The sequence below is a fragment of the Tachysurus fulvidraco genome, chromosome 7 (genome assembly GCF_022655615.1).
Source record: "Tachysurus fulvidraco isolate hzauxx_2018 chromosome 7, HZAU_PFXX_2.0, whole genome shotgun sequence".
NCBI lineage: Eukaryota > Metazoa > Chordata > Actinopteri > Siluriformes > Bagridae > Tachysurus > Tachysurus fulvidraco.
The window spans coordinates 27,308,143-27,325,614 of record NC_062524.1 but is presented as its reverse complement, the minus strand read 5'-3'; the positions used below and the strand labels follow the sequence as shown (position 1 = coordinate 27,325,614).

At 40.5% G+C, this 17,472-nt stretch overlaps 1 protein-coding gene across 4 annotated transcripts in view; it reads right to left on the bottom strand.

Annotated features, from left to right (window-relative positions):
* Nucleotides 1-13,120, bottom strand: part of fbxo41 (F-box protein 41) — a 36,610-nt gene extending 23,490 nt beyond the window's left edge. The window contains exons 1-2 of one of the 4 annotated variants that reach the window (XM_027158120.2): nt 12,795-13,120; nt 2,165-3,052 (exon numbers count right to left, since the gene is read on the bottom strand). In XM_027158120.2, the coding sequence (XP_027013921.1) occupies nt 2,165-2,823 (659 nt within the window). In that variant the 5' untranslated portion in view covers nt 2,824-3,052; nt 12,795-13,120. The other 3 variants (XM_027158115.2, XM_027158118.2, XM_027158119.2) reach the window with 3 other exon arrangements.
* Between the last annotated feature and the right edge of the window lie 4,352 nt (nt 13,121-17,472).

The following is a 17,472-nucleotide window of genomic DNA, read 5'->3' as shown; positions in this document are numbered from 1 at the left end:
TAACTCAATTCCAATTTTTTTTTGTGACCATTGAGAATTGTGTCCAGATTTCTGACTTGCCTTGCTTTGCTTTTGTCAACTAAACAGCCTTTAATCTTCTTCTCAACGTCATGTGTTCTTATTATTAGGCTACACGCCAAATCCCACCGGGTCCCGCGGATCTCCCGCTAAATTTTCTGACCGCCCACTCCCGCCCGGGGCAAAGGTGAAACCGCCCGCTCCCGCGAGATTTGCGTAGGGTCCCACGGGTCCCATGGGAGCCCAATCCCAATGCAGCCCTCTACTTAGTACTGCTTTTACACTGTTTCTCAGACACGTAGAAAAGTGAAGAGAATTGAACAAAGGGAATGAAACAAACAAGAAATATAAAAATGGAAACAAGACAGGAACAGATGAGATGAAGAGAATCAAAGGAGGGGAAAGAAAGAAACAGAAGAAAATGAGATAAAAAGAGAACAAAGAAGTGACTGAAGTGGAGATGAGAGGATCAGAAGATTTAGCAGAAAGGTGTTGTGAGTCTCATGTTGTGATCGTCGGAGACTGACGTTACACGAGCCTCTTGTGTCTCTCACACCACACTGAAAGGAGGAAATTTAATCAGAGAGTCTACTTTCAGCCACTTGCAAGCGTTTAGTGATATTTCAGGTCCGAGGAAATGATCCTGAATCACTAGTGAGTGCAAAACATCGACCCGTGACGCCTGTTTATGCCGCCGCAAGGTCAGAACAAAGAGCCTCGTCCTAAAACCAAAACCCAGACTTCAGACACACACAAAAAAAACTCTGTCTGTTTGTCTGTCTGACCAAAGCTAATGATAATGGACATTAGCATCAGGGACATTAGAGCAGCTGCAGAACTGGAGGAATTAGCATGCTAGATCTGCTGCAACATCACATTCACTTCAATCCAGCAAAGAATCTAATCAGTGCCATTATACCGTATGTAAGATGATTCTTTTCTCTGGTTTTGCATGTTTTGAACCACCAGTGGTGGCTCAACTGGTTAAGGCTCTGGGTTGTTGATCGGAGGATCGGGGTTCAAGGCCCAACACAGCCAAGCTGCCACTGCTGGGCCCTTGAGAAAGGCCCTCAACTCTCCCTGCTCCAGGGGTGCTGTATCATAGCTGCCCCTGCACTCTGACCCCAACCTCCTCAATTGGGTATATGTGGTGATAATAAACGCTTCTATGCTTCTACCTTACATTCTGTTTAGAAGTTGAAGACAAAGGTGTGTCATATTTCCGTGCGATTCTGACCGTGAACGTTTTGACCTAACCTCGGTACCTCGGTACCTCAGTATGTCACGGTGAAATATAATTAGAAGTAAAGAATGTCACATGAATTCAATATGACACAACGAATGAGACACGCCTTTGGTTTCATCAAACCTTAGAACCTTGTGTGTAAGTTTGGATCCATTCTGGTCCACGTCTCTTGCTTTAACGTTACATTACTGTATATATCATCTTCTCAAAAAACATCTCTGAACCTAGAAACATGAGCCAAGTCTAAATACATGGAACTTTCCCTGCATTAATATTGATGAAGGTTTTGGACTTAAGTCAGCAACCTTAAAAGTAGCCTATTATATTTTTTAAGGTATACTTTAAATAATGTAATCAAGTTACAGTTCTCAAATCTTATTATTACGGGTTTTAGGCTTTGGAGACACACAGGAAGTGTGTGTCATATCTTCAGTGCTAACAGCCCTTTCAAGTCATTTCTACCATCTATACGAAGCTCTCTGGCACCAGTAAATACCTTGAACTCCTGTGCCCAGGATTGTGAAATGTTAGACCAGAGGTTGCAGTCAAATGTCATTTGTAAATACCCAACACCATGTTATAAATAGACACAAGCATGCAAGCACACGTATAAAGTATCAGTGAACATCTAAGATCGATATTCACATTCATATATTTTCAGGATACTATATGGGCTGATAGCTGTGTAAATATCGGACTGAATATCCCGTTTTTATGTCACCTCCAAACCCCAGTATTACAATCTGTCATAGTGTATCTGTGGACTCTTAATTTGAGTATGTATCATCTGTTACTGGCACAACGCTAATTAAAGCAGATGGTACATCACTGAAATAGTCGCACTCATGAAAAACAAAAGCTGTAGAAATACAAGAGAATATTCAAGAACTTGCAACTTACTGCTGTTTGTGTGTGAGTTCCTGCTCCTTGTTGACCAGGTCTTGCTTAAGGCTGGCTAGCATCTCCACCGAGACGTCCACCTGCCGCGACAGCTCTGAAGCCTTGTCCTCCAGCTCCTGCTTCTCCTGGCTGAGTCTTTCACTCTCCAGCTTGGCCTTCTCCAGTTCCGAGCTCTTCCTCTCCAGCTCGGCCTGCAGTCTCCCCACACGTGCCGCAATCTTTTGCTCCACTTCTTCAGACAATTTCTCCAGTCTCTCATCCAGCTCAAGCCTTTCAAAGGCCCGAGCCCTGAGACGTGCCAAGCCCTCCTCATAAGCAGCTTCCATGGCACTGGGGTCCATTGAGCTCATGGCTTTCTTCACAAGGATCTCACCCAGTGGGAACTCCACATTGGGAAGGTAGCGGGCACCGGCGGATGAGGTCGTGGCAAGCCCGAGTTCGTCGCCTGAGCAGGGGAAGCGGGATTCAGCAGCCAGGGCGCTGTCGGCCACCAGTGGGAGCAGTGCGGCGGCGTCACACACGCTGTTGGATTTGGAGAGGACGTACAGCGTCTCGTAGGTGTGATTGTACTCTAGGTGGGCGCGCAGTGATGACAGGCTCCGGAAGCGTTTGTGCTCCCCGCAGCGAGGGCAGCGGTACGGCAGGTCCAGAGAGGCCATGCCAGGCTCAGGCCACTGGGCGCCGCCCTGAACAGGCCAGGCACCAGAGACCTCGACTCATCTCAGGTACATGTAGGACACTACACTTCATCCACATGCTGAAAAATCTATACACATTCCACCTTCTGAAATACGACTCAGCAGAATGCTGAAAAAATACCGTTTTGGTTTGTGTCTTCTGATTTCCTCTGTTTCCTTACATGTTGTCTGTATGGCACTGAATTCAACCCTGGGAAGAAAACATAGAACATAAACCGAGATCAATCATAAATCAAAACATAACAATGATCAAGTGGCAGATTTGTTTAGTGTAAATGTGCCAGAAAAAGCTCCAGGAATCACATCTGATGAGATATTTTCCATTTTCTGCTAAAAGAAAACTGTTCTATAGGAGGGTTGGGGCATTAGTCATCTCTATATAGCTGTAATGATCTGAATGTTTGCAGTGTGCAAGGGCTGGGATTTTGTTTAAAATCTACATTACATAATAATGTTATTTTGAAATAATTTAGAGTAAAAATTATAACCATATAACATCAGTTGCTAAGGAGACTAACATTATCTCAAATGCGGAAACTCGATTGTCCAGTCAGGGCACAGAATTGGAACATCTGTAACTTGCAATTCATTCCACAAAGCCAGGATTTGTCTGAATATGGGTAATAATCAGGTAGTGTTCCTGAGATCTCATTCATCCTTTCATTTTCTACCACTTATCCGAACTTCTCGGGTCACGGGGAGCCTGTGCCTGTCTCAGGCGTCATTGGGCATCGAGGCAGGATACACCCTGGACTGAGTGCCAACCCATCACAGGGTACACACACACTCTCATTCACTCACACACTCACACACTACGGACAAGTTTCCAGAGATGCCAATCAACCTACCATGCATGTCTTTAAACTGAGGGAGGAAACCGGAATACCCGGAGGAAACCCCCGAGGCACGAGGAGAACATGCAAACTCCACACACATAAGGCGGAGGCGGGAATCAAACCCCAACCCTGGAGGTGTGAGGCAAACGTGCTCACCACTAAGCCACCGTGCCCCCCCCCCCTTCCTGAGATCTGATTTTTAAATGTAAATTAATGTGTGTTATCACTGTTTATATCTTTAACACTGTTGATAATCAGTAGTAATTGGGTATTTGACCAAATAAAGGCAGTGTATTTCATACCAATGAAACTAAAAGACAAGGTAAAAAACACAAACCCTACCACTAACCCTGATCTTAACCAATAATGGAGCCAAAGAATAAAACATCTAAAGTCTGGAACTAAACTCCACCTTCTTTATATTTTTTTTCTGTAAAGTTATTCCTCCAATCACATCCTTTCTTCTCCTGCCTATTCTTTCGAACCAAGAGTCTTTAGTGGATGCACTTATTTCCAGGGATTTCAGAACAGCGTAACAGATATTGCGTCATCGGTCAGGCGTGGCCTATTTGATAATCTAACCCTAACCCTAGTTTTTGGTTGTTTATTTGTTTTCGAAAATAGTTTAACTGTAAGATAAAAAAGCATAATAGATATAAAATCTACCTGTATGACTGTTTTGTCCTTCATTATCCATCGTAGGTATGCTTTTTTTTTTGAAAGATGGCATTTTTACAAGTCCTCCAGAAACACTCCCACTTTACGTTGTGGTAACAAAACCCCTGGAATTGAATGAATGCCGAGTCTTTAGTACGAGGCCAGGCTACCCCAGATCTCTCAGAACCCCAACCCTAGTTGTCTTATTTCAACCCTACTTTTAGCAGTACCACAATCCCTCACCATGTCTATACTGTAGGTTGACAGTCTGCACTTGCAAAATACCTTTTTATATTTAAATAAGGGATTCAGTTGAACTTCATATCTGGTGTAGATTCAGATTGCCTGGCACTGTCAATCAATCCCTCTCAGTGGCCATCATTCTGACGGAATCTATCAAGAAGGTTCATCCTAAGACTACATCCATGTCTAATGCCTCTTTTCCACCGGAAAGAACCGGGTGCTGGTTCAGAGCTAGCGCTAGTGCTGGTTCAAAGTTGGTTCCACTGGCGAACCTTCTAAGAACCGGTTTGCCTTTCCACCGGCTAGAGAGCATCACAGCGCCGAGTGTGACGTCACTGTATACGTGTCACGTGTCCCAGCAACGTTAGCGCAGCAGCGACAAACACAAACACAAGTCAATGGCGGATGTTGCTTTATTGTTAATGCTCATGGCTTTGCGAACCTACATTGGCATCCAAACGCGGTGAATAAAACATGTACGTGCGGCTCCGTGTAATCTGTATAAACGGGGGTTGTGATCGATAAAGTACATAACGTTATTTTATCGTTAACACAGAAAAAAAATTAGCCTTAGCATGTAGCTACCTACTATCATGTGTGCTGATAATGTATCATATCGCGGTAAAGTAAAAGTGTATTAAACATTAGTATACTTAAGGTACATTATCAAATGCGCTAACAGTAGCCCCGCCCCCAGCTGCTACCGTAAGCGGTTCTTAAGTCTAGACCAGCAACGTTTTGGTGCTACTTAAGAACCACTTTTCCTGGTTCGGAGCCGGTGCTTTGGCGGTCGAAACAGAAAGAACTGGTTCTAAATTAGCCTCCGAACCTGCACTCAAACTGCCTCGGTGGAAAAGGGGCATGAATGACCCTTAGTGACTTACAGTGTTTAAGCAGTTTTCCTCTATAGAAAATGGCAGAGCTGACCTTCATAGGACCACTAATTTGACATGCTAGAGAGCATTCATACGACATCTGAAGGAAGGTACAGCTTGGTCTAAAACCATTCCATATACTGTATGTCTCAGCTCTAGATAGGTCAGCAATCCCAGACCACTACCTATTTGAAAAATTTCTGGCAAAACCAATAACACGGACGTCTGAAATGCATCAGGCTTGTCCAATATCCCTACTGAATACTACTGTACTACATCCCACTACCTGTCCATTTGTCTAGCATCTTAGACCGATCTAATCTCTCTGGAATGTGAAAGGGTAAATAGAAGACTAGAGGCATTTGGAGTGCATCCAGTGGCATTTGAAACAACAATTAGTCTTTGAGTGACATTCCCTGTTACAGATTCAATTAACCCTCTAAGACAGTCAGGAGCATGATCCTTCACAAATCAGTAAATCTAATTAACGATGTTTACGTCTATAGACTGATGATGGTGTCATGTGGGAAAAGGGCAGTCTCTAGAGAGCAGGGGTATGAACTGGAGTAGCATCAATGACCGATTAGACGGCAAAACGTTGACATCGAAACCAAAACACTGAGCCAACTGTGAACGGAAAGACTTTGCTAACGCTAATCCGAATCAGTGAACTTTAGCACCTTTGAGATTTATTTGCTCAAAAAAATAGAAGAAATTACTTTTCTATTTCAATCAAATTGTAACTGATTAGAGCTCATTTAAAAAAGATAACATTAAAAGTATAGGGTAAAATTATTGGCACCCCAAAGAAACATTTAAAAGCTGCAGCATGTTTGAGAAATGTGGCAGGACATAAAGTGTGTTTGTTGTGGACAATCCAGAAATCATAATTAGTCCATAGCATAAGTCCTAAAATAGTTAGACTAAAATAAAGATAGAATAAGTTTAAAATAAGGACAATCCATTGTAATAATTAAGTATTTGCATAATCAAGTATGCAAAGATCATAACCATGAACATTCATTTTCTACTGCTTATCCAAACGTCTCGGGTCACGGGGAGCCTGTGCCTATCTCAGGCGTCATCGAGGCAGGATACACCCTGGACAGAGTGCCAACCCATCACAGGGCACACACACACTCTCATTCACTCACACACTACGGACAATTTTCCAGAGATGCCAATCAACCTACCATGCATGTCTTTGGACCGGGGGAGGAAACCGGAGTACCCGGAGGAAACCCCCGAGGCAGGGGGAAGAACATGCAAACTCCACACACAAGGCGGTGACGGGAATCGAACCCCCAACCCTGGAGGTGTGAGGCGAACGTGCTAACCACTAAGCCACCGTGCCCCCATAACCATGAACAAGAAACACAAAAACTAGATATTTTTTATTGCAGCTTTCCTAAATTGGTTTTAAACTTGGAACTTCTCTGAAAAGGAAATTAAAAAATGGTCTGATGGATTTTAAAGCTTCCAAAGGCTTTTGGGTGTAGAACAGATTTCCTGCAGGGACTGGGAGTAGACTGCTGCACAGACACAAACGTGTGTAATTAATCAAGCTGCATAAACGGTCACCAACTGAACACTGTACACAACGGCACAAGAAATCGGCTCACATCACAGCACACGCCGATCTGTCATGTCTTCTAACGAAAGTCCTGAAAGCCTCTGATCCAGAATCAGCTTTCCTGTTTTTCCTGCTATGCCGAGCCTCATGATGTCCGTCCCAAAATCTGATATCTCGTTGAGAAAAGCTTTCACAAGAAGAATTCCCATCTGAGAAAGCTTTTTTTTACTCTTTGGAAAATCGAGGCCGCATCTGACACTGCCAGCGCCCAGCTTAAAGTCCGGTTACCATAGAGACACTTCCTCTCTCATACAAATACATAAATGAGAGGTTGATTCAGAGCCACACGTTAGCTAATATGCTTGTTTACTGCATGTCTTCACAAATCCCCTGAACTGTACAGGACTTTCATCCAGGAATCGCTTCCTGTTTTATCTCTCGTTTGACCTTATTGTGCCATGACGGATCCTCGTCCTTCTCTCGAAGTCCACCAAGATCTTAACAGCCCAATGACGCTCTGATGCTAGGAATCAAGTTGCCTTGCAGTATTTAAATTCCAAAATGGGGAATCAGGGATAGGAAAGACATGAAGCTTAAGATTAAAACGCTACAATCGTCGGAAGCAAATGCAAAATTTTATTTTTATAATGAATTTGCATCCTCGATAATCTGTAAAGAATGAATCAAGTGAAATACATTTAAGAGCTCATTATTTTATTTCTTCTTTGAGTTGGATTTCTGTTTCTGGTTCATTTGTGCTTTTATTGTTTTAAATAAAGAATTTAGTGTTTAAAATAATATTGTATTGAAATGATATGTTTGTTTTGCTTTGTGTCCATTTCACTTTGAGATGAATTGTGTCAGTTGATTCAGAATGAACATGAGACCAGGAACTTTTAGTATAAATAAAGCTATGTGATCCAAGTAAGTTAGCTAAAGTTAGTAACAACAGAGTTTGGTAGTAAATGTGACTAGTGACTAAGGGTTCGGTTTAGTTCGGTTGAATCGTACCAGAGTTCGATCGCTCGTTCGGTGCGGCTCGTTTGAACAGGTGAGAATGCAGCGATCGAACTCTGGTGCGCACCAAAAGCGGACCAAACGAGCGTACCGAGACCTCCTCGAAGAGGTGGTCTCGGTACGCTTTCAAACGAACTCTGGTACGGTTCGTCTGTGGTGAGAACACGGTCCGAGATCGAATAGACCTAACTGCAAAAAGTATTGCGCATTTTGGACTAAACCAGCTGCCGTAGTGGGTCGTTGGCGATATTTTCGGAAGATGAGCATGTCACAGTTTAGCAAAAGTAATGCTCGCCGCCTCCTGAAGTGTCTTGCGATGCGTCTTGAAAATTCCCGCACATTTATTCTGACCGATTTAGGAAATACGCTCAAAGACATGTGGCCAATGAGTGATGTGGATGTTATCACATGACTGCATTTTGGTTTCGGTTCAACTGGTGCGGAACAGAACGATCGGTGTGGTGTGAAAAGGAACCAAAACTGCTAAAAAGCTACAACGGGTCATTTTTTGCTTTTGGTTCGGACCAAATGAACCGAACTGTAGATGTTAAAGCACCCTCATTGTGACCGAATTGTGATAACTAATCACATTTAATATGCAAATATTTCTGATATACTGAATATATACTGAAACCTGGACATATTTAACCAGAGAACCAACAAGCAAAGCTATCTAGCTAGCTGACTATAATGATAACGACAGCGATTAACAAAATGACTTTAGTACATTGTATTTGGTTAGATTTTTTTTTTTTTATGTGTGGAACATATTATAGTTTCATCAACAAGTCCAATCCCAGTTTCACAAATGCATCAAAGTGGCAGAACCTTTTTAACTATTAAACATGATCCACACTTTTGGCTGTCTTCTAAAGGCCCAGGGTTAAAAACAGAGTCTCTGTGGACGGGAGTACCGTATCTACAGATTACACTGGCTTCTATTGATCCCAGGGCTTTTCCACTGAACCAATTATCTTTCATTATCCACCGCTTATGCTAACCGTCCAGCAAAACCTCCAGTGCTAACACAGAATGCTGCCTCGTGCCAACACGACCTCTATAATGACCTGTGGACTACGTAACCTGACAGAACGACATACACGGCAACTCTTAAAACATCCTTCTATGATTTTGAGGGACTATATATTACAAAATATATTAAAAAGTATCCTGTATCATATTAGCTTTCACATTTGATCTGCTGTATGGATTTTGTGTCCATAGCAACAATGCAGACAGAAATCATTCATTTTCAATAAGCTAGCATATATTGTAGCCAGGGGCGGAGGAACAACAGCACAACCACAATTTACTGGAGTTTATGTAAATGAGAAGAGAAGACATATAGAGACTGCTAATAAAATTCAGTTGACCACTGACTCATCAGTCACATAATGAAATGAAACAAAATCTGATTTGTGGTCATGTGCGTAGTTTTTCATATGTCTGTTGCTTGCGAGGTTTCATTCATTCATTAATTCATTTTCTACCGCTTATCCGAACTTCTCGGGTCACGGGGAGCCTGTGCCTCATCTCGGGCGTCATCGGGCATCGAGGCAGGATACACCCTGGATGGAGTGCCAACCCATCACAGGGCACACACACACACTCTCATTCACACACACACTCACACACTACGGACATTTTTCCAGAGATGCCAATCAACCTACCATGCATGTCTTTGGACCGGGGGAGGAAACCGGAGTACCCGGAGGAAACCCCCGAGGCACGGGGAGAACATGCAAACTCCACACACACAAGGCGGAGGCGGGAATCGAACCCCCAACCCTGGAGGTGTGAGGCGAACGTGCTAACCACTAAGCCACCGTGCCCCCCACTTGCTGGGTTTGTGTTACAATATTGTTTTAGCAATTTAATACTAAGACATTTCTAAAATTTCTTGTCCAGTGGAATGGTTAAAGGGACTTGGTAGCTTAGCCACTTGTTTTTTTTTCCAAATTGAACCGAATTGAATAAGCGAAGTATCTGGGTGCATAAAGTGCTTATTGGAGTTTTCACTTTTTTTACACGATTTATGCTACAAAATGTTTTATGATTTGTGATGAAGTTAAAAAACTACATCAAAAGTGTCAATAGTTTACATAAAATATATAAAGTGACAAATTTTGGGACAAAATTTTAGTGTTTTTGGCCGTAATGGACTGTCAGTGATGTCTGGGATCATTGGTGTGTGTGTGTGTGTGTGTGTGTGTGTGTGTGTGTGTGTGTGTGTGTGTGTGTGTGTGTCTTTCATTTTTATAGACGTGTGTATTGATCTGTTACATTCAGTATCTGTGGCTTTAAACCAAAAAATCAATGCAGTCCAAACCAGACCTGCTACTATAACACTGGTCAGATCTGTCACTGGCTGTTATCCAATAGTTTTGTAATAGAGATACTGAATGAATATTAGGAAGGTGAAATGTAAAATACGCAGCGGAGTAGCACGACCTGAGTCTCAAATCAATTACGAACCGGATGCAACAATGACCAAATATGGCAGTGTAGCCATGAGACTTTCACATAGCAGCGCTATAGAGCAGAAACCAGAGAGCTGAAAGCTATCAACATGAAATCTACAGATTTGTCTGGTCACACATTAAGCACATCATCATCAAGCCTCAGGATCTCTCAGGATCTCTCAGGATCTCGTCCGTGTCTGTGGATGGTGTCTTTTTTACAACCACACTTAATAAGCAAATGTGTGGAAAATAAGACACGAGGAATGTGACGACGTTGTGGAATATTATGGCCAGTTTAGTGAAGAAAAGTAAACGCATCTGTTATTAGAAATAGATATAAAACTTTATACTTTTTATAATAACAAATGCGTTTACTTTTCTTTTCTTTTATGATATATTTTTATAAATATTGAGTCATAGGTTAATAAAACATGGTACATTGTGATGTTACTGAGCTTCTGTTATAAAGTGCGTGCATCGGACATCAACACACGCAAGGATTAAGCACAAAAGAAGTCTGACTTCAATGTGACTGGCAAGAACCATCAGCCAATCAGAAGAGAGAGAGAGAGAGAGCAGTCACAATGCAATGCAATAATTCAAGCAAAATATATTCAGATGCGATGAATATTAACCACTGTTCTTCCTAAACAGTTGAGAATAGTTCATTAGTTCTCTAATTTGATGGTAAGGTCGTGAACGTGAGTCGATTTAATCTCGCTGTGAAATCTATATTTTTATCCAGTCGCAAATCTGTACATGTACATAAACACTATAGCTCAGTAGTTCTCGAAGTGATGTCTGCACACCCTGTATAGCCAAGGGGTCAGTGATTTTATTTATCTATCTATCTATCTATCTATCTATCTATCTATCTATCTATCTATCTATCTATCTATCTATCTATCTAACTATCCATCTATCTATTTAAATATGACAACTCACGTTATCGAAGTAATTACATTTAGGGGTCCAAGCACCAAAGTCAACACAACAAAGATCAATTTTTGGTCATAGGAATAGAAAAGAAAAGAAAGGTCTCACTGAAACGCTAGAGGTAAAAGACCAGAGATTATAAAACTTTTATAATTATAGACCATTTAAACCTGGACCATTGTTGATAAAACTGTAATAACATTCATTTATTTTACCAAATTTGCCAGATTAATATCTGATTCCTGGAAGTGTAATATACAAATAATCTCATAACACTTCACTATCGTTACCAACTCATTCATTTCCTTATCCAGAGCAACTTGCATTCAATTTTTTTTAACTCATTTTATACATCTGAGCAATTGAGGGTTAAAGAAGGGCCTTGCTCAGGGGCCCAGCAGTGTCAGCGGGATTCAAACTCATACCCTTCCACTTAGTAATCCAGCACCTTAACCACTAAGCTACCACATCTCTCAACAGTCTCACATAAACACAGAAGGTTTTGTTGTCCTGTGCCGAAGATAATGCTTTTTAATCTCCTGACGATGGAAACTTCAGTATTCAGAGATGTTGTAAAAACACATTAGGACGTCTTTGGGTGTTTAGACCAGAGACGAGAGGATTAAACCCGGTCTGAACGACGATTAGATTTGAGGGCGCGTGAATGATGAGGTGTAAATGGGACCTTCATTCATTTAGCCATTAAAATTCTATTCTTTTACTTTCTGTTACTACAAGGTCAAAATACGGTCCTGCTCTGATCCAATTCTACCGTGGTGATAAGAGAAGATATTTTCCCGCACACACTACAGTAATCCGTTTAGCAGATGATCTGATGCACTGATACACCGATTAAATCGAACCCAATCATCAAGAGCACGGTGTGAAGCAGAAGCCTCCATCCCAAAAAAAAAGATGCTGATCACATCCTGTTTTTTTTTTTTCTATGTCAGGTCCAAGAGCGCGAGCCCCTGATTAATGCATCCTCATCCATTGCACGCATGAGGCAACCGGAACCGGAGCCGTTTATATGATCATAATATACAACCTCCAACCTCTCTGATTATCCGTGCCCGGTGGTGATGGTGTTCTTGATGGTGATGTGATGCCAGCCAGGTTTGCACCATTTCTCGTTCTCTCTCCCCCTCCCCTGTCCTCCCCTCCGGTGCGGCTCGCGCTCCTCTGTAATACCCCGGTACACCGGAAAGCGCGCGCCTTGGAGGACGCACCGCCACCGCGCTCGATCTCCTCCATACCAACACGCCATGTCAGAAAACAAGACAAGGCAAGAAAGAAAATATCAGACACGTTGAGAAAAAAGGTCTGTCCTCACCTCTATCGGTTTATCCCCCGGTATTTTCTTCCCGTGGAGCCGAGCTCGCGCGCTCCGGTGCGCTGACGTCACGCCGCTGCGCTCTGCAGCATGACGCGCGGGGCGCGCAGGAGCTCACCATAGTTGCCAGATTGCGAGATCCACCTTTTTCCCTCCCTGATATCTGATTATTATGATTTCATTTGGCACGTAGGTTAGTGAAGTTGGATCATCAATCTGGCAACCCTACAGGAAAAACCTAACTAATCATATACTGAATCGAATAACTCGATTATTTGACTCGACTCTTGGAGATAAACGCAATACGGGTAACATGTACAAGTCAAAGAGAAGGACAAACCGGGAATAAGGGCATCACTGCGAAATCCCGGGATTCAGAATTAGGAGTGATGGAGGAATCGACGAATCAAGCACGAGGCGATTAATTTCGAACGAGTCTTTAAAGTGACTCTGGGGAATCGATTCGAACGTACTGATGACCTTTATTTGCTTTAATAAAAGTTGATGATCAACTCAATCAATCAATGCCTGCACTCATAATGCAAGTTATTTGCTTTATATTCTAATAATAGATCATTTTCTTTCAACTTGGATTTATTTATCGATTAATATATATTTTATTTTTATATTTTTTTTGTATCAACCTATTCCTCTTATGAATTGACTTTATTAATCCTTAACCTAAACATACAACCCTAAACATATTGCACAATTTCTGTTGTCCACAAGAATCCCGGAGTACTGATGCAGGAGCAGTCAGGGACAAGAAGAACAAACAACAGCACCGCTTTGTGGTGAGAGTCTAAAACTGCATTCGCAAAATATAAAGTATCTAAATATTACTGGACGAAACAAACAAATAAACAAACAAATAAATAAAAAAAATCTTTTAGACTTTATGAACACTAATTCACAAAAATGTAAATTAAAAAGTCATTTACATTATATACCAAAATATCTATCTATCTATCTATCTATCTATCTATCTATCTATCTATCTATCTATCTATCTATCTATCTATCTATCTGTTTATTTATTTGTTTATTTATTTATTTATTTATTTATTTATTTAAATACCACAGATTTGGGGTTTTTAATATAAATTAATTTTAAATGTATAAATGTTTAAATATATATATATATATATATATATATATATATATATATATATATATATATATATATATATATATATATATATATATTATTGTGTTCTCTACATTGTATTATTTATGTATGATATAGGCTATATAGGCCATATGGATGGTAGAGCTGTAGGGTTGTGATATATGGTGTGGTATAGCTGCTATATCTTACACCCTCTGTCAGTCCTGGAGGTTTGCACCTAGAGCCTGACACAGTGTAAGTGTTTTCCTTTCGTTTCATCCTTAAATGAAAAGGAATAAAACCAAATAAAGAAGAGATCACTGCTGTGTATTTGACAAACAGCTACAGCATCAGGATCAGACATTGTCTAGTTTACATTTACACCATTTTTCCTTTTATGGTGATGAGCTCTAGTACTGTTAGTCCTTTAGTCACAATGTTAGTCATAATTCTCAGAGAACTACAGAATGAGCTATTTAAAACTCTCTCTCTCTCTCTCTCTCTCTCTCTCTCTCTCTCTCTCTCTCTCTCTCTCTCTCACACACACACACACACACACACACACACACACACACACACACACACACACACACACACACACACACACACACACACACACACACACACACACACACACACACACACACACACACACACACACACACACACACACGCCCCTCTGCATTCTTTATAATTCAGATGTAGCCAAATTGACAGGCATACTATAGCAATAATTGCCATCCTCTCAGATCCCTTTGTGCTTTGATTGGCTCTGTTTGAGACGTGCTGCGCTTTTCACTTGCTTTTTATTCACAAACGCTTGGTCTGGATATTATTAGTTCCCTTTTGCTTAGCAATCATAATATGTGACATTTCTACAGCGTCGTCATTTCTGTGAAAGAACACAGTGAGGATGAGCAAGAAAACAAAACAAAACAACAGAAGGAAAGAAAGAAGGAAAGAAAATAGTAAGAAAGAAACAACAAACCTGTGAATGGGAACCTGCTCGAGAATGTATTTTTTGCAATCACGTGATTATATGAAATATTTTTTTATTACTTTTATTGTTATTTCTATTATTTCAAGCACATTCCAGGCCTGCACTTATTTTCTTCACCAATAGGGGGCAGCAGAGGTTAACCTTCAAAAAATGTATTCACGTTACCTGCAGGTACACGCACAGAATTTTAATATTTTACTTTACCTACATCAAAACAATCCTTTAATTTAAATTGAAACGAGGCATTGGTAGCTAAATTTAATACTCTATAATAAATATCCTATTTATTTTATTTTGGAATATAATTAAGTTACACATGCTCCACAGAAACAATGTGTTTCCTACAACACTCTGGAATGGAAAGACATTTTTTGCATTTCTTGTAAATTATATTTCAGCTTTTAAATATTCGTCACCTGAGCTGCACGTTTGCCGTATATATTTTAATAAGAAATCACAACATACAACAATTTAAAACTTGAAATGGATGGGTTACAGGAAAACAATATATATACAGTATATATACATGGCGTTTAATACTAAAAAGTGAATAATCCTTCTAGGAAGATGAACACAAGGTCAGAAAAAGCATCCACTGTGTCTCAGTCAGCGGTTTTGTTTGTGTCTAATGTGTCACAAAAGGAAAAATCACAAGCAGCCACACACACACACACACACACACACACACACACACACACACACACACACACACACACAAAGACACAGACATAGTTGAACTGACACAAATTCCACTGCAGTCTATCTGCTTTTGATGAAATAATAAGAAAGTAAGTGCAAACTATATTTAGAAAATGCCCGTTAAAGCAGCAGTATGTAACTTTTCAGAACTTGGGGATCTCTCCACTAGCAGTATTTAGCTTGCCTATATCTATAACTGACAGTGTAGATAATCATATGATGAGGCATGGATGAAAAGAATAATCACTAACCAGCTAATATTTTTCCCATTAAAGTGGCAATAAGTATATTTTATTCATTAAAAACGTAAATAGCACTTATGCTCAACAAGGCATACACCTTATATCATGTGTACAGTAATAGACTCAAATTTAATTATGGTGCATTTATGGAATATTATGTATAATGTTCTAGAAAAGGTCCAACTAGCATAAATGATCCAGCAGAAATTGTCTTCCATATAAAACCTGAAAACTAAGATGCTATTAATTTTTTAATTGCTAGCTGACTACAAATGCCCATTGTCAGTCATAGAGTAGATGATAGATGGAGGCCTTCTGAGTCAGCAATTGTCCATGCTAGTTGTAATTAGTCCAGATCACTTCCTTCCTTTGCTAATTACTGAATAACAGTTACGAGGAAATTCAATTTTACATGCTAACAGAAAACCAGTTAACTAGTCAGAAACTCCCAAATTGTCTTTATTTATTATCGTTATTAGCATAATTAAGGAAACGAAGGATGTCTGCTAGCATAACAGAATTATTCACCTATGTGAATATGTCGCATACAGTACTTTAAACACCTACAAATATGCTATTTATTTTTTTTTTGTTTTAACCACCCAAAAAAGTTGCTTATAGCCTCTTTAAGTTCCCCCGAACTCAAATATAACCGATCAGCCGAAATATTTAGCAGTTAAACACAAAAATATTACGGTTCAGTGTATAGAATTTACACACAGGAGTAAAAACAGCAAGTGTTTATTTAACACCTAGAGCGTTTTATATAACCCGAACAAAAATGGACACTGCACGAGGAAATCCAACCCTGGACGTGTAGGAATTCAGCAGCAGGCATCTTGCTCTGCACTGATCATTTGTTGTAATCGAAACACATCAAGCAAAGCATTATGAAATCCATTAATGATACATCGCATGAATGTATGAGCCACGGCAATAATACAGACCTCTGCAATCTTAGCATGAGCCAGAGACGTTACCATAGTAACAGAGTATGTCTTATCAAGTATGGCTCTCGTGCTTTTTTTTTTCCACTGGAACTTATTTGGGCTTTCAGAGTAGGTATGACAACAGGCTATTGAGCCAGCGCATTGATTTGCATGTTAATAGATTTAACAGGAGCAGTATGTTAATTTGGCCGCTAGCTGAGAGGTCTCGTCAAAAATCTGTCATATCGCTTAAAACTGAGATCGACGTATATATAGAAGCTTTTATGAAAATGGTGAGGAGATACTTGAAAACTAAAAATAGTGGCGGTTCAGGTGAAGGTGGAAAAGGCCGCTGTTGTTCTCTGGATGGAGTGTGTGTGTGTGTGTGTGTGTGTGTGTGTGTGTGTGTGTGTGTGTGTGTGTGTGTGTGCGTGCACATCAATGATACTGCAGTCGACACCTGGAAGCAGAAAATACTCAAAAAATCCTCGGTCGGAAAATTGACTGTGTAGCAGCTCACACATTTGAGCTCTTGTAGGAGGACTGAACTGAATCCATGTTGAATATTTTATCCTTAGCTTGTAGTTAGATTGCTAATGTTCATGTTAATGAAGGAAAAAATACCATCTAGTGTGTTGGTGCTAATAAATGAAAGCGTAGCAGCTAGTTAGACTGCTTTTGCCATGCTAATCAAATAAAA